This window comes from Gadus chalcogrammus, chromosome 16, assembly GCF_026213295.1.
Source record: "Gadus chalcogrammus isolate NIFS_2021 chromosome 16, NIFS_Gcha_1.0, whole genome shotgun sequence".
Classification (NCBI taxonomy): Eukaryota; Metazoa; Chordata; class Actinopteri; order Gadiformes; family Gadidae; genus Gadus; species Gadus chalcogrammus.
Genome location: NC_079427.1, coordinates 13,368,266 through 13,389,758, shown reverse-complemented (window position 1 = coordinate 13,389,758; position 21,493 = coordinate 13,368,266). Strand labels below are relative to the sequence as shown.

Sequence of the window (21,493 nt, the reverse complement as noted above, 5' to 3'; positions counted from 1 at the left end):
GCTCCGGGGCTGCAGTTGGACGCCACTCAGTCTAAGGGCTCTACAGGCCAAAGAGGGCAAAAATAATCTCCCTAAATTAACAAGGAAGAAATCTTGAGAAGGAACGCGATTGGGGGATCCCTTCTTCAAGCCATGGGTGCCATACGTACAAAGAAGTATAGCAAGCAAAAATGTAACCAATTATTAAGAATATTTTGAATATAGGCATTATCCATGGGGATTGGATTGGTGAATCGGTGAAAAAGTATGCGCATAAGATTGAATAGTGTCTGCCAGCTTCTAATCACATTTTACTGCCTTCGACCATTTAAAATGTTTTTCATTAGCTTTGAAGAGCCATATGGTTCCTAATGATAAAGTTAGGCCTAGGTAGGCCTATGGTTAATCGCATTACTGGCAAACATCAACGGTTCAACTTCAACGGTTATATCAAGTCATTAGTATATCTCATGGTTGGAAGTGTGGAAATAACACAGAAACGTGTTCCTGTTAACGCGACGCCCGATTTTGTCTGTGCCTTCAAAAAGATGTGTTCACACAGGCATGGTGAGTCGCCCGCCCCACAAATTGGAGAGGCGTCGCCACTCTATTGAAACGGCTGACAGGATGGCTGGGAGGCGCCTGTCCTCTCACTCAGCCCCATGTCCTACCCCCTCTACTTCTTTACCTTGGCCTAGGCCAGTCTAGACAGTTAGACCAAGTGAGCTGCGAAGTGAGGACTTTATTCGCGTGCTCTCAGAAAAAAACACAAGCCATGACCTTTGTCGTGTCGATACTCAGCCTTATAGGCATGTCTTCGTTTTCGTTCGCTACCGACAACTCTCTGAATTTCGTGCCTTCCTCCGTCGGATTCAGTTCCTCTGTACGCTCGGTGTGCAAACCTATACCGAGCACTTTATCCCTCTGCCACGGGATAGGGTACAAAGAAATGCGGATCCCTAACTTGTTAGGCCACGATTCTCTCAAGGAAGCACAGCAACAGTCGGCATCCTGGCTGCCTCTTGTGTCCAAACTTTGCCATCGGGATACAAAGAAGTTTTTGTGCTCGCTGTTTGCGCCCGTGTGTCTACCAGAATTGAACGGACCCCTCAGTCCCTGTCGAAGTTTATGTGAAGCGGTGAGGGATGGATGTCTGCCCGTGATGAGCGCTTTTGGATTCCCCTGGCCAGAGATGTTTAACTGCACACGTTTCCCACGCGGGACCAATCTCTGTATCCAGCCAACAGGAGAGTCGGACGCACGGACCAACGATGAGGTCCGGCACGAAGAGGCGTCTAAAGGTTTTTCCCCCTCCCATGCGTCTCTTTTGTGATAGAGACGGATTGATAAACAAACACCACACTCCCGCATAACAATACGCCATCAAGCAAACCCTCAGTCTGTACAAAAGCCCAATTGTTTACCCCTATAAATACGAACGTCATTCCCATCCTTGTTACAGGGACTGTTATCTGCGATGCCTGCAGCCTGGCGTCGGAGGGCGAGAGCGACATCCACGACAACTTCTGCCACAGTCAGTATGGTAAGATATTCGACTGACGTTTCTTACCTCCCTAGTAGTGACACATAATGTCTATCTTTGGAATAAAATATTTTAATATCTAAGTGTTCCTTGAATCCATGATGCAAAACCATTAGCACGTGATGGTGTCGCTGAATTCATGATACAAACCATTTACGAGGGGGATCCCTGAACTCATGATAGCCTATAAAACATTTACAAGGGGTGTCCCTGAATCCACGATACAAAAACGTTTACATGTGGTGTCCCTGAATTCATGATACAAACCATTTACAAGGGGTGTCCTTGAAATCCACGATTCAAACCATTAACAAGTTGGGTCCCTGAATCCATGATAAAAAAATGTACATTTACAAGGGGTGTCCCTGAATCTATGATGCCAACCATTAACAATTTGTGTCCCTGAATACATGTTTCCAACTATTAACAAGTGGTGTCCCTGAATACAAACCCCTGCAAAGCCCTGTAAGTCACACAGCTGACCTCTCTTCCTCCCCACAGCCTTCAAGCTGCGCCTGGGCAGCATGTCCACCGTCGGGGGAGACCGGCAGCTGGTTCCCCTCGGCCGCAGCCGCATCCTGAGGTGGGCCGGCGGCGGCGCCGAGCGCGCTGAGGGGGTGGGCGGGGCCATGGCTCACAGCGCCCTGTGGCTGCCCGAGGGGGCCACCTGCATCTGCCCTGGCCTGGACCCTACAAAGGTGGCTGGGGAGGGCGGGCGGCCGAGGAAGGAGGAAGTCCCAGGGAGAGGGGAGGGTAAGAGTGGGCTGCCCAGTGGATGGTACCTGGGTCTGGCTCAGCCCGAAGAGGGACGGCTGGTTCTGACGCGGCTGGTGAAATGGAGCCGAGAGGACAAGGAGCTGAAGAAGTTCATACGCTCTCTTCTTAAACAGTCATGCTTGGCTCCATAGAGAGGCGCGGACACGTTTGTTGGTTGCATGCCAATCCTGCTTTTCTTGACATGTAATTATGATGTGCAATTTAATTTATGATGATGTCTTTTTTTTACTCAAAAGTGACTAAAAAATGCTTAACTGTTTTGACTGCTGGAAAGACGGATATGCGATACAATAAATTGCTATGTATTGAAGTACACTGTATAAATATCTACATTGAAAGAGTTATTGACCTAAAATGGATATTGTCAATGAAACAGTTTGTATCAATTGCCTCTCTGACCTTCTTATTGTTACATCTCTTGACAACAACAAATAAAAAAAAAAGAGTCGACAAGAGGTCTGCGTCCATTGATCCAAACTTCATCAAGGTGGTTAATCCGGCTCGCGTGACTAGAGGGCTCCACCTTTAGATACCCTCACACCTGTCGCCTCAGCTGTATCAAGTGTCTATTTAACTTTGTCCTGTATCCTCTCTCCTACTTCTTTCGCTCATCCCGATTCTGTCTATCCCCTCCATATATCTATTTTTGTGTTCTACAAAATGTTGTCATTGAGGGAGCTAGTTTAACCTCCGCCATGGTTAAAGCATCCACTCTTAGGGCTAAGGGTATCAAAAGGATGATCCGTATTATCATTCCGATTGGCCTGAGGTTATAATCAACTGGAGAAGAAACACACACGCAGTGGATAAATTATTCAGATGGCCAGCTCCCTGAACCTACTCTACACACATACAGATCCACCTCTTTTGCCGGACTTCTACCAGTCAAAGCACGTTGTTTACTCTCTCCGCTCATTCACCGAGTTCTCCAGAAGAAAAAGGTGAGTTTGTATTTTAAAAAAAACTTTCCAATCTTATAGGATTGCCCCCTTTTTGAGGTGTTTAGATGGGCTTTCGTAACACATGCCAGTACAGTTTATAGTTACCAGAGGCAGTTGAAAGATCTAGGAAAACCACCGTTGCTTTTCAAATGTCAACTACATTATTCATTTGAAGCAATGGTCTCTTCAATTTAAAGATTTACAGTTATTTCATATTATTGTCTGACAACTCTTAAGACTCTAATTTAAAGTTTCGAATCGTTAAATAATAACATAAACAAAGTGCTGGAATGATCAATGAAAAACAGTACTCACAGTAATCATACTAATCTTGCAGAAGTAACTTCATAAGGCTCATAGTTTCATAGGTGAAACTCGACTTAACCTCACATATATTCAATATATGAATATCCTTTCCCCTTTGTACTTCGGTCTCAACGCAAAAACAGCGCTATAAATTAGTGATAGGATTAATCACACAAAATGTCTTCCTTCCCTCCTTTGTGTTTCCATGGATGTTGTCCTTCTCCCCCTCTCTTCAGGATGGTGTCCCCTGCCATTGCTCTGGCCTTCCTCCCGCTCCTGTTGACGCTGCTCATCCGCTACCGCTTTTACTTTGTGCTGTTCTACCGCGCGGTGCTGCTGAGGGTGTGGAGGGACTGCAGGACGGGCCTGAGCCGCGAGGAGCGGTGCTTCCAGTATGTGTTGACCAATGCCACCCCCGGTGACCCCGAGAGCATCCTGGATGGCTTCGACTCCTGGTGCACCAAGAAGGAGTTCATCAGCCACATAGGGCCCAAGAAAGGTGGTCACCACTCACCTTCACATATACTTATTATGGATTAAATTTATTCTGCACATTGTATGTATATATATATATATATATATATATATATATATATTATATCTTTTTTTTTTCTTCTCTCTTTTCCCTCACTAAACTGTTGTGGTAGAAGCATTTCCCTCTTGGGGATTATAGATAAAGTACATTTTGTGTTTCCCTATTTGCACCAACATACCAAGAACATTGTGGTAACCCACTATACTTGCACATACATCAATTACAATGTTTAATCTTTTGGTTAAATTAGTTAATAAGTTTATTGTTTCTATGTGGAAATAATATAAAAAGAAAAATTGCATCAAAAAGAGAAACCAACAATACACAGATTATCACAAAAAACGACAGACAGCAACTGTACATCACAAAGAGAACTACCAATACACCTTACACAGATCATCACACAGCAATACTGGACCGGACCACTACATAAAGTATAACACAGAATCACACAATAGTGTCAGGCTAAAAACACATTAGAGTAAGATTTATTGGTACCTCAGCGAGTCACCCTTTAAAGGGCGCCTATGGCTGTGGGTATATTCTGCAACCTGGGGTCACGTCTCTGGGCCCAGAAGGCAGTTTATTGTCCATTGTAAAGATATGAAGGCGGGGATGATGGGGTGATTACAATTGATTTAGTTTTCCTGACATTGAGATGTTACACTCATCACTGGGTAAAGTATGCAACACTGCTATGATATTCAAAAACAGAATTTTTAACTGTGAGCAGAGAGAGCGCAGTTTCATCCCAGTGTTTGCCGTGTGTGGCAGTATGTGAAGGGACCGGCGGTCATTTGTGTACAGCGTGCGGAGGAACGGACTGAGCGCACAACCCTGCAGTTTACATCATTGATTCATTTGAATTTCAAGACCCTTAGAGATGTAGCCTACCATTCAAATATGAATGGTTATTATGACGCAGCCCAGATATTGCAGGTGTAAAATTTTGGCTACCGAAATTCCATTCTTATTCTGATTCCCCTGTGTGTGTGTGTGTGTGTGTGTGTGTGTGTGTGTGTGTGTGTGTGTGTGTGTGTGTGTGTGTGTGTGTGTGTGTGTGTGTCTGTGTGTGTGTGTGTGTGTGTGTCCGTGCTTGTGTGTGTGTCCGTGCGTGTGTCTGCATGGTCATACTTGTAGGGAAGATCTTGGACCGCCTGCTGTCGGAGCACAGCCCCCTGACGGTGCTGGAGTTGGGGGCTCACTGTGGCTATAGCACGGTGCGCATAGCACGGGCCCTCCCCCTGGGAGCCAGGCTCTTCAGCGTGGAAATGGACCAGAAAAACGCTGCCATTGCAGAGAAGGTCATACGCCTAGCTGGATTTGATGAAGCTCTAGTAAGCCCGCCTGATATATTTACTGTATTTAGGCAACTAAGGCCATCCGGTTTGATGTGTATGGATATTGGGTCTCAGAGAAGGGATGCCTTTTGTTTATTTGGATGATTTCTTTGAAATTGAATTAAGTATTGACAGCATATTATACTATTGAAGGTTATTTTGTATGATAGTTTCACTGCTGGTAAGAGAATGCCCTTTGAGACTGTAATGATTAGAAAAGGCTTAATATGAGTACACTTGACCTGAAGTGTTATTTTGCAACACATTTCAGGTTGAGTTAATCGTCTGTCCGTCTGACGAGGTTATCCCTCGACTGAGGGCGGATTTTGACCTGGAAAAGTTGGACTTTGTCTTCATGGACCACTGGAAGAAATGCTATCTACCTGATCTGCAGGTCAGGTTGTTGAAAGGAGGTTGTTTGTGCTGTGGACAAAATGTTTACACTATACTACCAATTTTATTTCTTGTTGTGTATAATTGGATGGGTAAAGAAAAAAACAAGAGAAAAAAGCATCCAGACAGAAGGCTGTTTGAATAATGCATTGGGTTAAGAGTATTAATTTATAAACCTTTGTGTCAACATTAATTCCAAGAGCCAAAGCAAAACAAGAGTAACGAACAATGTTCAGAAAATGGATAAGTCAGTCCACAGTACACCAAAACAGATATGGGTGTTCCCTCAGCCCGTAGCCCGCTTGCCACTCTTTTGTTTGTCAATCTGTTGCAGATGTTGGAGGGCTCTGGTCTGCTGGGGAAAGGGTCCATGATCCTGGCCGACAATGTGCTCTTCCCCGGGGCTCCCAACTTCCTCCGCTACATCCGCCGGTGTGGGCTCTATGAGTGGCGGGTCCATCGGGCCACGCTGGAGTACAGCAAGGGCATCCGCGACGGCATGGCGGAGCTTGTCTACCAAGGAACCAAGTAGAACCTGCAAACCATGTCATTGACAGACCTACCCCTGAGAATATACAGCTCTATGCTTGCTAGGCAACACCACCCTCTCCCCTTATTTGGTTCAAGACAATGTACTTTCTGCCATCTTATCAGTCTAATAAATGATTTTTTTTTATTTTTTTTTTACAATACTCAAGAGAACATCTTTTTTTTTCATGCGTATTATAGTAGCTATAACTCATGGTATTAGTATTTATTAACAATAATGAAGGCAGAATCCAATTTGAGTCTTTATACAAATGTATATTTATTGCAAAGACGACGACTCATATAAAAGGCAGTCATCATCAAAAAGATCATGGCTGCGATTTGTTCCTACCTATTTTTAGAAACATGTGATAAGCATCCTTTTTAGATTTGTGTTCTACAGGATATCTTGGATGTACTGTGGCCATGCACCCCTGCTGGACATTGACTCAAATAAAGGCCTCAATTATTTAAGATGCCCTTTTTTCAGGAATCTCCATTCCTATGCATGTTTACAAGTAAATAACAATTATTGGGAGTATTCACTGGCCACAGGAAAATCCAGTGTCTAAGTCTGACAATAACTTTCAATTTACGGGACTAGAGTAAAAGGAGCAAGTTCTAATCAAGTATAAACTATGAAAAACCGCTTGGCACGACACGCAAGCCCTGTTAAAAACCATTCCAGACTTTAGGTAGCCCCAATAAAACGGATGTGCTACTTTAACGAGCATCATCAATGCAGGCTCAGCTCTTTTGGATAAGCCAGTGGCACATGGCGATTGAAGACCCAAATAAAAGCAGTAACAATATAACAGACTAACTTCCTGCATTTCTTATAGTCACCATGTCTACCATTTAACAGACCTAGAGAAACAAATCATAGCAACTATGAGCGTCCCGACATCCCAGGTGAAATCTGCTTTAAGTGAATTATTTTCAAAGATTGGTCAAAATAAATAAAGATCTGTTTCAAACACATTTACACAAAATGCTCTTGAATAATCATGCAACCAGGACTGATCTCACTACAGTACATGTCTACACACAAACCAGCCAAGCCCTTGCTAGCACAATACCACATTAACTGAATGACCCAAGAAACAGCATTATGGCAGAGCTATCACTGTAAAAAAGAAAAATAAGTTTAGTATCTGAGGCAAGAACGGAGGGCAGCAGTCAATCAATCTTGATGCCATATATATATATATATAGTCTCTGCAAGGTGAAAAAAAGGCTGGTATTCTCAGTCGTTCGGTGGTAGAGAGAAGAAGCCTAGCTCCAGACACTGTGGATGCTGAGGTCTGCTGAATTAAATCATCCACTGGTCCTGGTCCTGGTCAGCCCCCTCCATGTCCACCTTGAACCAGACACAGAAATACATTCAGGCAAATGAGAGGCACGACACCCAACAATGCAGACGAGCTGAAGGCCGCTATAGAAGCAACCTGGGCTTCCATAACACCTCGGCCTGGCCAAAGGCTGCATTAGAAAGGGCAACGCAAAACAGGAGCTTGGAGCTAAATGTGATCAAGCTGTCCGTAGCGTATACAGTAGACAGTGGCAAGCTCAAGAGGAGCGGGAATGTGTTCAAACCCTCAATACCAGATAAGGGGTTGACAAATTAACTTGTAAATAAGCAGTCTACATAAAGAGAGGTGTCGGACAGAAACCAAGAACAAATTACCAATAAGCAAACATGGTCATTGGGGCGGGATGAGTGAATAGCATTGATGTCCAGTTTTTACGGTGCGCTGGGAATAAAAGCTCTTCATGTTAATGGTCATCTGTCCTCGTCCCTTTACTAACTAGTCAATTATTTCCATAACACTACCGGTGGCTGCTCGGATCTGATTCAAGTCCCTCGTATTTGCCGGCCTACTAAATACAGGACATTTCCAGTATTTCTGGATGCTTGATACTCCCTTACTATGAGGGGGCCCAAGCTACCACCCAGCAAAATCATGTTTGTTGAGGTCTTGGCTCCACAGTGGTGGAATGAGCTTCCCACTGTTAGGGTAAGAACAGCAGAAACCCTTCCCATATTCTGAAGATTGACAATGCATCTGTTCATGCTGCATCTTGGTCCATGACTTTTTTGATATCTTTAAAGGTCCCATGGCATGAAAAGTAGTGCAGTAGTGCTGAGGCAGTGTTGCTGCGGCAGCGGGGATCCGGCGGGAGACAATCGCGGGCAACAATCCCTTGCTCCTCCATGTCTCAGTTCAGTCTACTTCAGATTGATGTGGAAGGACCAGCGACGTCTGAGAACCCGACGCGGTCGTTTGAGATTCATAATATCGTCTGGAGGAGCACACAGCTTTTTGCCATGATAATATATATTATATGATAAGACACCTATGTATAATATGATATTATTTAGATATAGAGATCCAGGACTCCCGCCGTGTTCTAGAATATTTACAGAACACGGCCAAAGGCTGTGTGCGCCTCGCCATTGCGATACATCCACTGTAAACAGAGCGCATGGTACCGTCACCGTAATCTGCTCAGGGCAATGCCCCCACTCTCCTCCTTGACCCGCCTCTCTCCTCCTCATTTGCATTAAAGCTACAGACACCGAAATGGTGCGTTTGGGGAAAGCTTAAAGGGATACTTCACCCATTTAGAACCGGCGTTCTATCATTATAAAATCGCTATTGTAATATAAATAAATATATAAATACATATCAGTCTAAACCAGTCTCCCCTTGGCCCATTTTTTCTCATCTAATTTTCTCCCGAAATGACGTCAAATGACGCGTTTGACGTCATTTCGGGAGAAACCTTATCCCGCTGGAAGGGCCGAGGACTACAACACACTTTTGGTGGAAAATGTTTCCACCAATAAGGAATGAGAGGGGGCGGGAGCTCGCATACTGAGGAGGAATGAGGGGGACGGGAGACCGACAGGTGGGCGGGGCAGCGAGCGCAATGCACTGTGGTAGTTGGAGGTTTTCTTACTTTGAGCCAGAGAGACCATGAAAACACTCTTTCTGCCTTTTTTCAGGCTAGGATGAACCGATTTCAATTTTTTTTTCACATTTATAATACATTGAATTATTTAATTCATAAAACCTTCATATTCCCAACGGTGAAGTATCTCTTTAATGTGCAACTGGCTCATAGTGGCTATAATTCTGCACCACGGCTGAATTTCGGGAACGTCTTCAAATACTGTGTTAGGGGCCCACTAATATCTATATTAAACCATCCATAAAGTAGCATGCCATGGGACCTTTAATGTAGCCTTTGAAGCAGTTTTCTTATCTATTCTTCATGGATGAATGCACTTATATCCATAGGTTCAATACACTTAAATCCCTTTGGAAGAAAGTGAAAAATGTAATGCAACGTAAACTATCCATCTACATAAAACCTTTTTCAAGACATGATGAATAAATCATTTTATCTGACCTCATTTATCTCGCCATCATCTGGAGATTCATTGTAGTCATTCATCTCATCCATGTCCTGCATGTCTTCCTCATCTTCCGAATCTTCTTCACTGTCCTCCTCATCCTCGTCGTCTTCCTCCTCCTCTTCATCAAAGGTTGGCTGTAAACATAGGATGTGCACAAAAGCACAACAACGCAGGTAGGTTTATATTAAATAAACTGGCATCTTTATATACAAACCCCACAAATAATCATGGACATGTGGAAAAGCATTTCATTCAAAAGGATATAATACTTTTACACATGTCCAAAATTTTCAGAACTTTATATACTAATGAGGAAGTACCATTGCAGTGGTGTTGGAACTGACTGAATAAATACCTCAAAAATGAGTTTCCCAATGGGCATCAGGTTATTATCCTTCTCGGCAATGCTCTGTAGCTAAGGAAAAGAGTGGAACATTCATTACAACATTATTGGTTTAACAAGTTAGAGCATTTGTAGCGAGCAATACAAATGTGGATACTGGTGGTGTTATACAATATAGGATACTATAATTGTACATATGGACAGAAGACGAGTATGTTTTGGAGATGATGTGTTGGACTGTGTTTAAACAAATAAAGCATAAAGACATGTTGATAGTGTGTACCCATGTCTGGTGCTGCTGTTCCTGTTGATGCAGTTCAGTCTCATCCACACACGGACGGTCAAGGTTAAACCACAGGGACTCTGTTATCCGAGGGAAGAGGGACGGAAAGAGAGTAGACATCTCTGTCGTTCAACTGAGGGGACAAACAAGGGGACACCGACGAGTTTTAATGAAGCCTCGATCCCATACTTTTGAGCACATTTCGATTAGGTCATTGTAATGTTTAGAGACATTGGAAAACAAATATAAACATCTGAATGCTTCTAGCCCAGCGAGCTCCTGTCAGGACTCACAGAACGTTACAGACAACTGTATAGCGTCTGAAATACACTGGGGCGCGTCATATCAATGATATCTCTAATGGCATTTCTCTTCGTAAATGTTTGACTGCAAAGACAGACTTTTAAGACACGTAAAGCGCCTTTGAATATGCATTATATTTTTTTCTTAAAAAAAACAGCTTCAATCGGTACCTCTGTATGTACTCAAAGGATTCAGCATTTGAACAGAAATCTTCCGGAAACAAGCGTTGATCTGAAAAAGCTCCCCTTGTACTGCAGCTGCTCTAACTTTGGTTCCGCTTTCATCTGCTGTGTGTGCAAAGTTGTAAACTCGAGGCGATAGCATTCCACAATCGTTATCACTCTAAAAACGTACATTGGGAATGATCAGACAGAGACAGGACGTCAAATAATTCCTTACACCTTTTCTCCATAGCTTTACAAAGCACAAATATTTAGAATTGATATAACACGATACATATCTTGATAAAACATGACAAGATACAATGACGGCGACGAAACACAGACGAAAACTTTCTCCGCTCCCCGTCCCGTAAAGATCAAACATGATATATCATCTTATTTCTACATTCAGCAGCAAAGCCAGTGTGTACATGCACACATGTACACGCTTACAGCTCAAGAGGTGCAATTTAAAACCTATTTGTAAGATAATTGCGCAGTAAAAAAAAAAACTTTTAAAGAAAATACTCTGACCTCTGTCAGCAACAATTAACTGCTTATTGGTTGCACAACAACCCATGACTACCTTTGAATGAGGGTGCAATTTTCGAAAAAGAAAAACACATCCAAGACAACCATGAATAAAAAAGTAATGTATTTTTGTAATTGTTGAACTGTACATTATTGTATCCTCAATCTCATAAGATATTACTGCATGTATTTGTGTTTATCAGTACAGCCTTATTTATAAATTCCTGTTAGGTCATGTTGCCATATTACACACCATATGAACGTATTGCAGGTGTGTGTGTGTGTGTGTGTGTGTGTGTGTGTGTGTGTGTGTGTGTGTGTGTGTGTGTGTGTGTGTGTGTGTGTGTGTGTGTGTGTGTGTGTGTGTGTGTGTGTCTGAGAGAGAGAGAGAGAGAGAGAGAGAGAGAGAGAGAGAGAGAGAGAGAGAGAGAGATTGTATGTGTGTGTCTGTGCTCATAAGCTATAGTGACTAAACACAAGAGGGATAGGACCTTGAGATAAGATATACACTTTAACTACAACATAATAAAAACTCCATCCCACACAAGGTCTCTCCTTCTGTGTGTGTGTGTGTGTGTGTGTGTGTGTGTGTGTGTGTGTGTGTGTGTGTGTGTGTGTGTGTGTGTGTGTGTGTGTGTGTGTGTGTGTGTGTGTGTGTGTGTGTGTGTGTGTGAGCGTGCCAATCTCTCTCTCTCTCTCTCTCTCTCTCTCTCTCTCTCTCTCTCTCTCTCTCTCTCTCTCTCTCTCTCTCTCTCTCTCTCTCTCTCTCTCTCTCTCTCTCTCTCTCTCTCTCTTTTCATTCTAGCTCACATGGCATACAGACTTTGGACTTATATTTGGACAGATATATAATCAATCTTTGCCATTATTCACATTTCGACTGTATCACATAGATACATCAGACAAAATTATCTAGGTTAGAAATAGAAGTATTTCAGTTAAACAATATTTTTCGGTCAATAGAAAGCCAGCCTTTTTTTGAAGGTAAAGTGAATCCTTTATTTTCTTCCTTATGAATATGTATTTCCTTATTTTCTTTCTTCTTCATTGTTCTACAATGTGTGAGAAAATGGTTCATTACTCACAGAATTTGCCATGTGTGTATATTTCGGCATTATGGCCAAAAACAAGTTAAGCCAGCTTCTCCAAAAATCGTATAATCTTGTTCAGATGGTAAAACCGCAAAGAATAAATGTTGAAATAATGGTTAAAAGATATAAATAAAGAAGGATTTACCGTTTTTAATAACTTCCTGATGCAGTAAGCCTAGGCTCTATATTATTAAAAGTATGATTCAAGTAGGCTAATGTGCTTTTCCAACCAAATATCGTGGTTGTGTTTTGTTTCTATGGTGGGTGTGTGTGTGTAGGATTTAAAGAAAAAACGGAAGCCAGTAAACATGAATTGCACTTTCTAACACAATTTATGTTCATGATTGAGAATTATGCCCTCAAAAAATTAAGCTGCGGCACGCAAAGACGCGAATAGAGGCGAATTTCCGTCGGAAAAACCTGTGGCGCGAATCGATGAAATAGCCTAGGCCTATTTGATATTTTCAGCGAATTTCGCTTGATGCTTTGTCGTGACAGCCTATCAGCATTCACTCCCTGAAGTACTTCCTCAAATCGAGAGTCGCAATGATGTCTATCTCGACCATTTGTGAGAATGAATTTGCGGAAATAAACGTTGTGGTGTGAACACACAGTAAGGTGCATTGTCTTGAAGATAATTTTGTGTTTTTCTGCATGTGGGAAATTAGGTCGAGATTCACTTTTTATAAAGAGCACTTCATCATCACCTTGGATTTAATAACAACAGTGATATAATATTTTCTCGTCTCCCTCTCTTGAAGCCATGTGGGGACGTTTGGTTGTGTTGCTAGCTCTAATAGGTGGCACTCTTTCACTGGACAAACTGAACATGTGCATGGATGCCAAACACCACAAAACTCAGCCTGGAGTTGAAGGACAACTTTACCGGCAGGTAACATCGAAAACTAGATATTATTCCAGAAAATGTACACTCCCCAAATGCAGAAAATTGAAATAATATGAATTTGCCTATAGTAGGCCTATAGCTATTTTAATTGTTTTAACTGTGTTGGATTTCATTGCGTTATGCTACACTCTGTTATGCTGTGTTATGCTATCCTAATTTTGTTGTGCTGAATCACATTAAATTAGATTATCCAGCTTCCCATTCCATCCCCTTCAGTGTTCTCCTTGGAAAGACAACGCATGTTGCACAGCAAACACCAGCGCAGAGGCTCATGATGATAACTCCTACCTTTACAACTTTAACTGGAACCACTGTGGCATCATGTCAGCCAAATGCAAGAAACACTTCGTCCAGGACACCTGCTTCTACGAGTGCTCACCGCATCTGGGACCATGGATACAGCCGGTAAGTCTAGAAATGGTGGGTTTGTGCAATTTTTGTATATCTTGTTTGCAGCACTAGATGGCAGCAAATGAATGGTCCTGCGGTACAACAAACAGGAAAGGCTGTTTGTTGTAAAAGTTATATGAAGGCTTTTCATATAACTTTTGTGTATGATCCTTGCGTGTTTTCTTATTAATGTGGCTGTAAAACAAGCAGCTCTATTTTATCATGTCTATATATATATTCTTTTTTTTATTTTCCGCCTAATTTTTTATCTCCTACTATCCTACTACCGGATCAACACCAAACCAATAGTGTGGCGAAGTCGCGCCCCTTCCAGTAGAGCCCATGGGACCTATGAGATCGAAAAATATGTATGGGTTTCAATGGAGAGAAAGTAATTATCTTCTGGTCCCAGTCTTTATATGCCACGGATTACACATATGTTGTTTGTGGATTTAAAAAATAATTTTTCATGTCAAGAGTTCGACCGTTTATTGTGCAATTATTCAGTTAAAGGCTTTAGAGAAAACACAATGAGAAAGACTAACGCCTCGTTTCCACATACGTACATTCTCGTATGCGATCCAACCGTCTCCGACCGAAAGTCCATTCATTCCTATGTGATTCTCCGTAATGTCTGTTTTTCCTCTGAGACTCCTCCCCTCCGTAAAATTTCTGTCCGGTATGTCCCTAACGCCTCGTTTCCACATAGGCCTACGTATGTTTTTCCTATCCGTGCTTCCGTAAATTTACAGAAGGGCTCGCTAGTGTTTTACGTACGGACATGAATTTATTTACGGACAGCCAAAAAGATGGGGGAACGTATGATAATGGCAGTTTTTAGGAGACCGGTACTTTGGAACATGAGGATCGACATATACAGAGATAAAAACAAAACCAAACAGGCTTCGAAAGACATCGGCGAGGAGTTTGGCCTGCCAGGTACTTACATGTTTTGAGAAAAACATAAAAATGTTCATACGGTATCTCCGTAAAACAACGCAAAAGTTAAATTTTTGGAGCGTATATTACGGACATACCGGACAGAAATTTTACGGAGGGGAGGAGTCTCGGAAGAAAAACTGACATTACGGAGAATCACATAGGAATGAATGGACTTTCGGTCGGAGACGGTTGGATCGCATACGAGAATGTACGTATGTGGAAACGAGGCGTAATATACGTTCAAAAAATGTAACTTTCGCCGTTTTTTTATGGAGATACAGTATGACAGTTTGTATGTTTTTCACAAAACATGTAAGTACCTGGCAGGCCAAAATCCTCACCGATCTCTTTCCAAGCCTGGTTGGTTTTGTTTTTATCTCTGTATATGTCGATCCTCTTGTTCCAAAGTACCGGTCTCCTAAAAAAGGCCATTATCATACGCTCCCCCATCTTTTGTCCGTAAATAAATTCATGTCCGTACGTAAAACACTAGCGACTCCTTCCGTAAATTTACGGAAGCACAGATACGAACAACATACGTATGTGGAAACAAGGCGTAAGGCCCCGTCCACACGAAGCCGATTTCGTGGCGAAACCGCAAAGGTCTTGTACGGTTCGGCCTTCCGTCCACACGAAGCCGGCGAATCCGCTGACCGAAACCGTAAACTTCTGAAACCACCATCAGAGGTGGTTTTAAATCTACCCGGTTTCGTTTTGGATTCGTGTGGACGCCTGAAACCGACTGAAACCGTAAACAATGACGTCATCGCCACACCCCTCGACCCTCCAGCCAATGACACTCAGGCGTCTCAGAACTCACAAAAACAAAGATGATGGCGGACTACAGGCTTGTAATCGTTCTGCAGCAGATCATGTCCCTTGTTGGGTTGCTAAGCCATTATTTATCTAGACTGTTGACTGACTGTTTGTTTGTGTTGTTAGTGGTTCGGGGGGCAGCCTTTATGCGCATGCTCGCCTCTTCTTCTTATTTAATTTTCTTCTGGATTTCTGTAGCAGAAGCAGCGCCCCTTATGGGCCCGGCATGGCGTGGACAAGACCGACAATCTCCCCATCGGCATAACGGAAACTCTCCACATTATAACTTATAATGTTTTTCACCTCTTTCGATGCTCTTATCCTCACCCTTGGAAAAAAACTAACATTATCAAACTTATTCACGAAAATGTTTAGTTTTCTTTGCATGAAAAATTATCATTTAAATCCACAAGCAACATATGTGTAATCCGGGGGATATAAAGACTGGGACCAGAAAATAATTACTTTCTCTCCATTGAAACCCATTCATATTTTTCGATCTCATAGGTCCCATGGGCTGTACCGGAAGAGGCGTGACTTCGCTACTCTAGCATTCAAGTGCAGTGCGAGTCCAAGTAACGCTTTCTTATTCATTTTCCTGATATTATTTATTATTCATTTTCCTGATATTATTATATATTATGAAGGGTGACGGCAAAACAAAATCAACCACTCCGAACATGAACGCGAACGAAACATACGGTAACCGGAAATAACCATGTCTCAAAGTGTGTGACCACCTTTAATAGGTCCACCTTTAAGGTGACCACCTTGGCCACCGGGGACGCTAGAACTTAAAATATCAGCCATCACCAATTCGGATACTTTGTATATGGGCCTTACTTGACATGCTGTGAGTGTTTGCCTCAACAACCACTAAGGTTGTTAGGGGTTGTTAGTTTTGGAAGATTTTTGTTTCTCATAAACTATATTAACCTGAATGACACACTATTTGGGACACATGCTCCTTCTCCGTGTGCATGAACATGATGTATGTATGCATGGATTTCTTTTATTTCCAATGAGATCTTTTTAAAGTTAAAAGTGACTGATGCAAATATGACAACATTATTCAAACGATCACAACTCCGCTTCTAAGTGGACCAGGGACTTGGAAAGGAACGTAGTTTAATAATAAGCTCGCAATAACATTAGCATGTTAGCTTCTCATGGAAAATTTTGGAAAAACTAGTTGGCTCATGCAACCAAACATTTTCTTCACAGAAATGCCATTTTGATTTTCGACATATCTAGATTTAATTGTACGTCTAAATTACATACACCGCCTTGAGAATAAACATTGAAATAGACTAGATCTAGAATAAATATCCAGGCTAGAGGTCATATAAATACATTATAGTCACTGTACATAGAGAATAGATGACTGTAACCCAGCCAGCAAGGATTCACTTAGTGCCCCCATCAATAGTCCACCGCCCTAGGCTGAATTTAATTTGTGTTCAATGAACACAATGTCATTGAACATGTGTTCTGGACTTCACAAATTCAACCATTCCTTTTTGTTTAGGCTGTTTGGGGTTACATTTACACATACAAACACTCAAATGTATGTTTTTCATATTTCTTGATCAATGCAAAATGCTCAGTATGCTTGTCTTCACTGTACAGTTCACCACGTTGATGTTGACATGGGCAGAGAGAATCAAATGTTGACCTGATTCGACCACGGGGAAGCCCTTAGGATGGGCGAGGGTTCATTGCAATAAATCACTTGCTTGTGGCTGTTGTAGGTGGATCAGTCCTGGCGTAAGGAGCGCATCCTTGATGTGCCCTTGTGTAAGGAAGACTGCCACACCTGGTGGGACGACTGTAAGGATGACCTTACCTGCAAGACCGACTGGCACCGTGGATGGGACTGGAAATCTGGTCAGAATGATCAATTCTGTCTGTCTGTCTGTCTGTCTGTCTGTCTGTCTGTCTGTCTGTCTGTCTGTCTGTCTGTCTGTCTGTCTGTCTGTCTGTCTGTCTGTCTGTCTGACACACACACACACACACACACACACACACACACACACACACACACACACACACACACACACACACACACACACACACACACACACACACACACACACACACACACACAGAGGGGTTACTATATATCGGAGAACAGGCAATGCCATGTGTTGGATAATGTGTACTTTTTATGTCTTCAAACCAATATCACTGAGTACTACTCCGTGATATTGAAAGTTATTTTAGTCCCTCTATGCATCACTACTTAGTGATGTCTAGCATGATGTGCTATAATATAACTTTTAATTATTTGGTTGCATATTGACCTAATTAAAAGAAGGCGATTGCTTGCTGTATTTGCAGTGGAGTCAAAATAGCAGATGGAATATCATGATTTGTTTCAGGCCATGTCTTCTTTTATTGCCTCACCTAATGTGCACTCAATACTGCATCTTACTTTATCCAACCACATTGAGGAGGTTTGTTTTCCAAGTATCAGACTCAAAAGTACTGCTTATATGCTGGTTGACCTTTCCCTCCATTGCAGTTCTGTCACAGGCCGTTTCTCCTCCTCCTCTCTCGGTTTAACGCTTCACCTCCACCCACAGGAATCAACCAGTGCCCACAGAACGCACACTGCAAAAAGTGGACAGAAGTTTACCCCACAGCTAAGTCCATGTGTGAGCAGATCTGGTCCGAGTCATACCTCTACACTGAACTCACCAAGGAGTCTGGCAAATGCATGCAACTGTGGTTCACTGGGACCAACCCAAACAAAAAGGTGGCTGAATACTACTTGAACAAGGGCTGCGGCACACATCACAACTTGTTCCTTGTGACATTTCTTTTGCTGTCTGTCACTTCACTGAATGGGTTGTTTTGAATACATTAGACAAAGAGAGTTGTCATGCTACATGCCTCAACATGGTCTCTGTCTCTTTGTTTGTCTCTCCAATGGTACAACAAATATTTGTGTCTGCTGATGTGCGGGACTGTAAATTACAGAAATGTTATTTTCTATATCGTGCTTCCAGTGTCATGTAGGTGTGATCCTAACATGGGATACAATTAAAGCAATTCAAGGACTCATGTGAAATGGGTACCATGACTTTCCATATTTTATAGTTAGCTATCAAATCTAAAAGGTCTATAGTGATTAAAGACAAACTTAATATGTAACTTGTTATTGCCTGCTGCTACTTTGTCCTATACTCAAACTACTCAAATATGCTTACAAAGTAATTGCTCTTCCATCCTTGTTCAAACAACCATAATAATAAATACATAAAAATGAATACCCTCTGATTATTTAACTGTTATTTTAATTTATAGGTTGTTAATTTACATTTTGAACGATTATGTGTATACTACCAATAAGAAGGGAGTATTTCTGGTGGAATAATTTAGCTGCTGTTCTGGTGCAGCTCAATTTTGAAGAAGATTCATACCTCGTCAGGTGTCTCACTGAAGATATCAATTAACGAAAAAAGCAAAAAAAATAATGTTTTCCATTACGTCAGTGAGGAAAGGGCAACACATGGGCTTCTGGGTTGGGGAAGCTCTCCAGCAAGTTCTGACCAGGGAACAGCCTAGGAACCACTTTTTGAAACATGTAGCTATCGAAGGAATTAAAATATATAAGTGCTGCTGTCGGGTCAAGAATGAAATGGCAGTTTATTTCTATATTGGGCCTGAGTTGATCACAGATCACAGCATCCCACGGCGGGCCACTCTGGGACAACCGCCGCTTAGATGGCTCCACTGCTCCGTAATTATGGGGTTCTGTGTGTGTGTGTGTGTGTGTGTGTGTGTGTGTGTGTGTGTGTGTGTGTGTGTGTGTGTGTGTGTGTGTGTGTGTGTGTGTGTGTGTGTGTGTATGTGTGTGTGTGTGTGTGTGTGTGTGTGTGTGTGTGTGTATGTGTGCTTGTGTGTGTGGCATGGGATGCAACAGCCATAAAGTACAAGAGAGAGAGACAGTTAGAGGAATAAGAAACAGACGGCGGAGGAAGAGATGGGTGTTTTAGTCTGAAGCTGTAGGCCTGTGTTGAAGTAATGACGTGTGTGTCAATGTTTATTCTTTGTAAGTTGCATCAGAAATTACGCTGAAAAGGTCCTGATTTTGTTTTCATTGGGTTCATTTGGGACCTTGTCACAAATATGATTTGAAAGAAAAAACAATTAACTTATTTAAAAGTTGCACAAAAAGAATTTAGGGCAACATATAGCACATGGACAATATGTTGAAACACGTCAGGTTAACATGTGGTGTTTCATTCACTTTATTATGCTTCAATATCCACGATACACACAGCGTGATTCCATAGCCAGAAATAGCAAGGGGATGACTACAGTCCCTCTGGCTATAAATAACCAGCTTCTATGAGGTCATGCATACACACGCGCGCATGAAATTATATGGTTAGCATTTAGGAATATAAAAGGATGTATACAATAGATATCTAATTTACTCTGAAGTAGAATGTAAAACGTATTTCACTTCTTAGAAACTTTCAAGTGGTATAAACATTAAAGGTAGAAAATGTGCAATATTAAGTCAATATCTGTGTCACAAAATAATTTACATAAACCAAATTACCATAGTAGGCATACTATTTATTATTGTAGGCCTAGTCAAGCCTAATACTGTACGTAGAACTTTACTGTAATCTTGGTTGTCGATTAGTACTAAAACAATTTAAGATCCCCACTAAACTGAAAGTTCAGCATAGGTTGCTCCAATACAACCTTTAAACTGTATTTTTGCACCCATTGCATTTTATAGAGTGACTCCGGGGCAGAGATTGCTTGTCTGTGTCAGGGAGGTATGGTATGGGTTGGCAACTCTACCTTCTGTCAGCCAACAGACCGGGGAGGAAGCAGTCGAAGCATGTTCTCGTCCCTCCTTGGATAGACCAAACCGCCCTCCCTCTCTCCCACTCTCCCCACTCTCCGGCTATCCCTTTCCAGCGTGGATTATTCATACGCTACTTTCCTTGCGACTAGGAAGCGCGAGAGGCTGCGAGCCTTTTCAGGAATTGAACCCCAGGAAGAGCGCGACAGTATCGAACTATAACTTTAAGCACCGTCGCGGTTTCCGTTCTATCTTCATAGGGAAAACTTTTCTCCCTGGTTTCGAGGGATTCTGGCACTCTGGAGGTTTGGGTAACTCTGGAAGCGACAGAGTCGGGCCGGGTTGAAGGGCTGTGGCCATGGCCGGTGGTGGGGTGTCGCCGTTGGGGCTCGCGCCGCCGATGTGGTATCACCGGGACTTGAGTCGCGCGGCAGCCGAGGAGCTGCTGGCCCGGGCGGGCAGAGATGGAAGTTTCCTGGTGCGGGATAGCGAAAGTGTCAGCGGGGCTTATGCCTTATGTGTTCTGTAAGTATCTTCAAAGTAAAGCAAAGTTGAAGGTTCCACTTTTGTGCGAGGCCTTGGTTGACATTGCTAACAAAAGTTTCAGCAGCTAGTGGGTTCTAGTTGATCGTAAACATAATAATACCTGCGAACAACAACGTCCGCTACTTCTTCGTACGTCACGTCTGGGATATCAACGTTTACAACGAAGTACTAAAACGTAATAATACATGTTCATGGTTTGGAATCTTGTCTAGGCTACTGGGTTTGTTTACTCTCAGCGAGCAGCAGACTGCCCCAGTCTGCCCACTGGCTTCAGCGTGGCACACACACCACAGGGTTAACTTGTGCCTGTATTTTCCTGGTTGTCTGTAGGGCAAATACAGAATGGCATATTCGTAAACTGACGATCATTTCATAGAGTTCATGGTAAATTAGCTTATTGCAACAGATAGGACATTTTATGGACCTATTTTTGTCATTATTGGCCATATCCTAACCAGTGTTAATATGTATACCGAATATGTATATTTTATAAACTGCAATTTCTGTGACTCATTACGAAGACTCTCTCTCTCTCTCTCTCTCTGTCTGTCTGTCTGTCTGTCTGTCTGTCTGTCTGTCTGTCTGT

The 21,493-nt window shown here is 42.4% G+C and overlaps 5 protein-coding genes across 10 annotated transcripts in view; 4 read left to right on the top strand and 1 right to left on the bottom strand.

Annotated features, from left to right (window-relative positions):
• The first annotated feature begins 566 nt into the window (after positions 1-566).
• LOC130406336 (secreted frizzled-related protein 2-like) lies at positions 567-2,885 on the top strand. Its single transcript, XM_056611855.1, has 3 exons — positions 567-1,280; positions 1,442-1,522; positions 2,024-2,885. The coding sequence occupies exons 1-3, from the start codon at positions 755-757 to the stop codon at positions 2,428-2,430; spliced, it is 1,014 nt and encodes a 337-aa protein (XP_056467830.1). The 5' UTR covers positions 567-754; the 3' UTR covers positions 2,431-2,885.
• Positions 2,886-3,783: 898 nt separating this feature from the next.
• On the top strand, positions 3,784-6,346 carry LOC130406340 (transmembrane O-methyltransferase homolog). Its single transcript, XM_056611863.1, has 4 exons — positions 3,784-4,045; positions 5,222-5,418; positions 5,693-5,815; positions 6,149-6,346. The coding sequence occupies exons 1-4, from the start codon at positions 3,784-3,786 to the stop codon at positions 6,344-6,346; spliced, it is 780 nt and encodes a 259-aa protein (XP_056467838.1).
• Positions 6,347-6,583: 237 nt separating this feature from the next.
• Positions 6,584-13,772, bottom strand: LOC130406346 (anaphase-promoting complex subunit 15). Of its 3 annotated transcripts, none has more exons than XM_056611878.1 (5): positions 13,674-13,772; positions 10,393-10,525; positions 10,122-10,181; positions 9,760-9,900; positions 6,584-7,702 (listed from the first exon to the last, which is right to left on the bottom strand). In XM_056611878.1, the coding sequence occupies exons 2-5, from the start codon at positions 10,510-10,512 to the stop codon at positions 7,655-7,657; spliced, it is 369 nt and encodes a 122-aa protein (XP_056467853.1). In that variant the 5' UTR covers positions 10,513-10,525; positions 13,674-13,772; the 3' UTR covers positions 6,584-7,654. The 3 variants fall into 3 exon arrangements, with proteins under 3 accessions (XP_056467853.1, XP_056467852.1, XP_056467851.1); XM_056611877.1 differs by lacking the exon at positions 13,674-13,772 and adding an exon at positions 10,686-10,811; XM_056611876.1 differs by lacking the exon at positions 13,674-13,772 and adding an exon at positions 10,866-10,952 and having other exon boundaries at positions 6,585-7,702.
• Positions 12,865-18,786, top strand: LOC130406339 (folate receptor alpha-like). 4 transcript variants are annotated; one of them, XM_056611860.1, is made up of 5 exons: positions 12,865-13,091; positions 13,240-13,370; positions 13,602-13,805; positions 17,285-17,420; positions 18,119-18,786. In XM_056611860.1, exons 2-5 carry the CDS (start codon positions 13,242-13,244, stop codon positions 18,391-18,393), a joined length of 744 nt encoding a protein of 247 aa, XP_056467835.1. In that variant the 5' UTR covers positions 12,865-13,091; positions 13,240-13,241; the 3' UTR covers positions 18,394-18,786. The 4 variants fall into 4 exon arrangements, with proteins under 4 accessions (XP_056467835.1, XP_056467836.1, XP_056467834.1 ...); XM_056611861.1 differs by having other exon boundaries at positions 12,865-13,096; XM_056611859.1 differs by having other exon boundaries at positions 12,865-13,370.
• Positions 18,787-20,320: 1,534 nt separating this feature from the next.
• Positions 20,321-21,493, top strand: part of LOC130406350 (phosphatidylinositol 3,4,5-trisphosphate 5-phosphatase 2A-like) — a 29,818-nt gene continuing 28,645 nt past the window's right edge. Inside the window, 1 exon segment of the mRNA XM_056611880.1 lies at positions 20,321-20,886. Within this exon segment, the coding sequence (XP_056467855.1) occupies positions 20,720-20,886 (167 nt within the window). The 5' untranslated portion in view covers positions 20,321-20,719.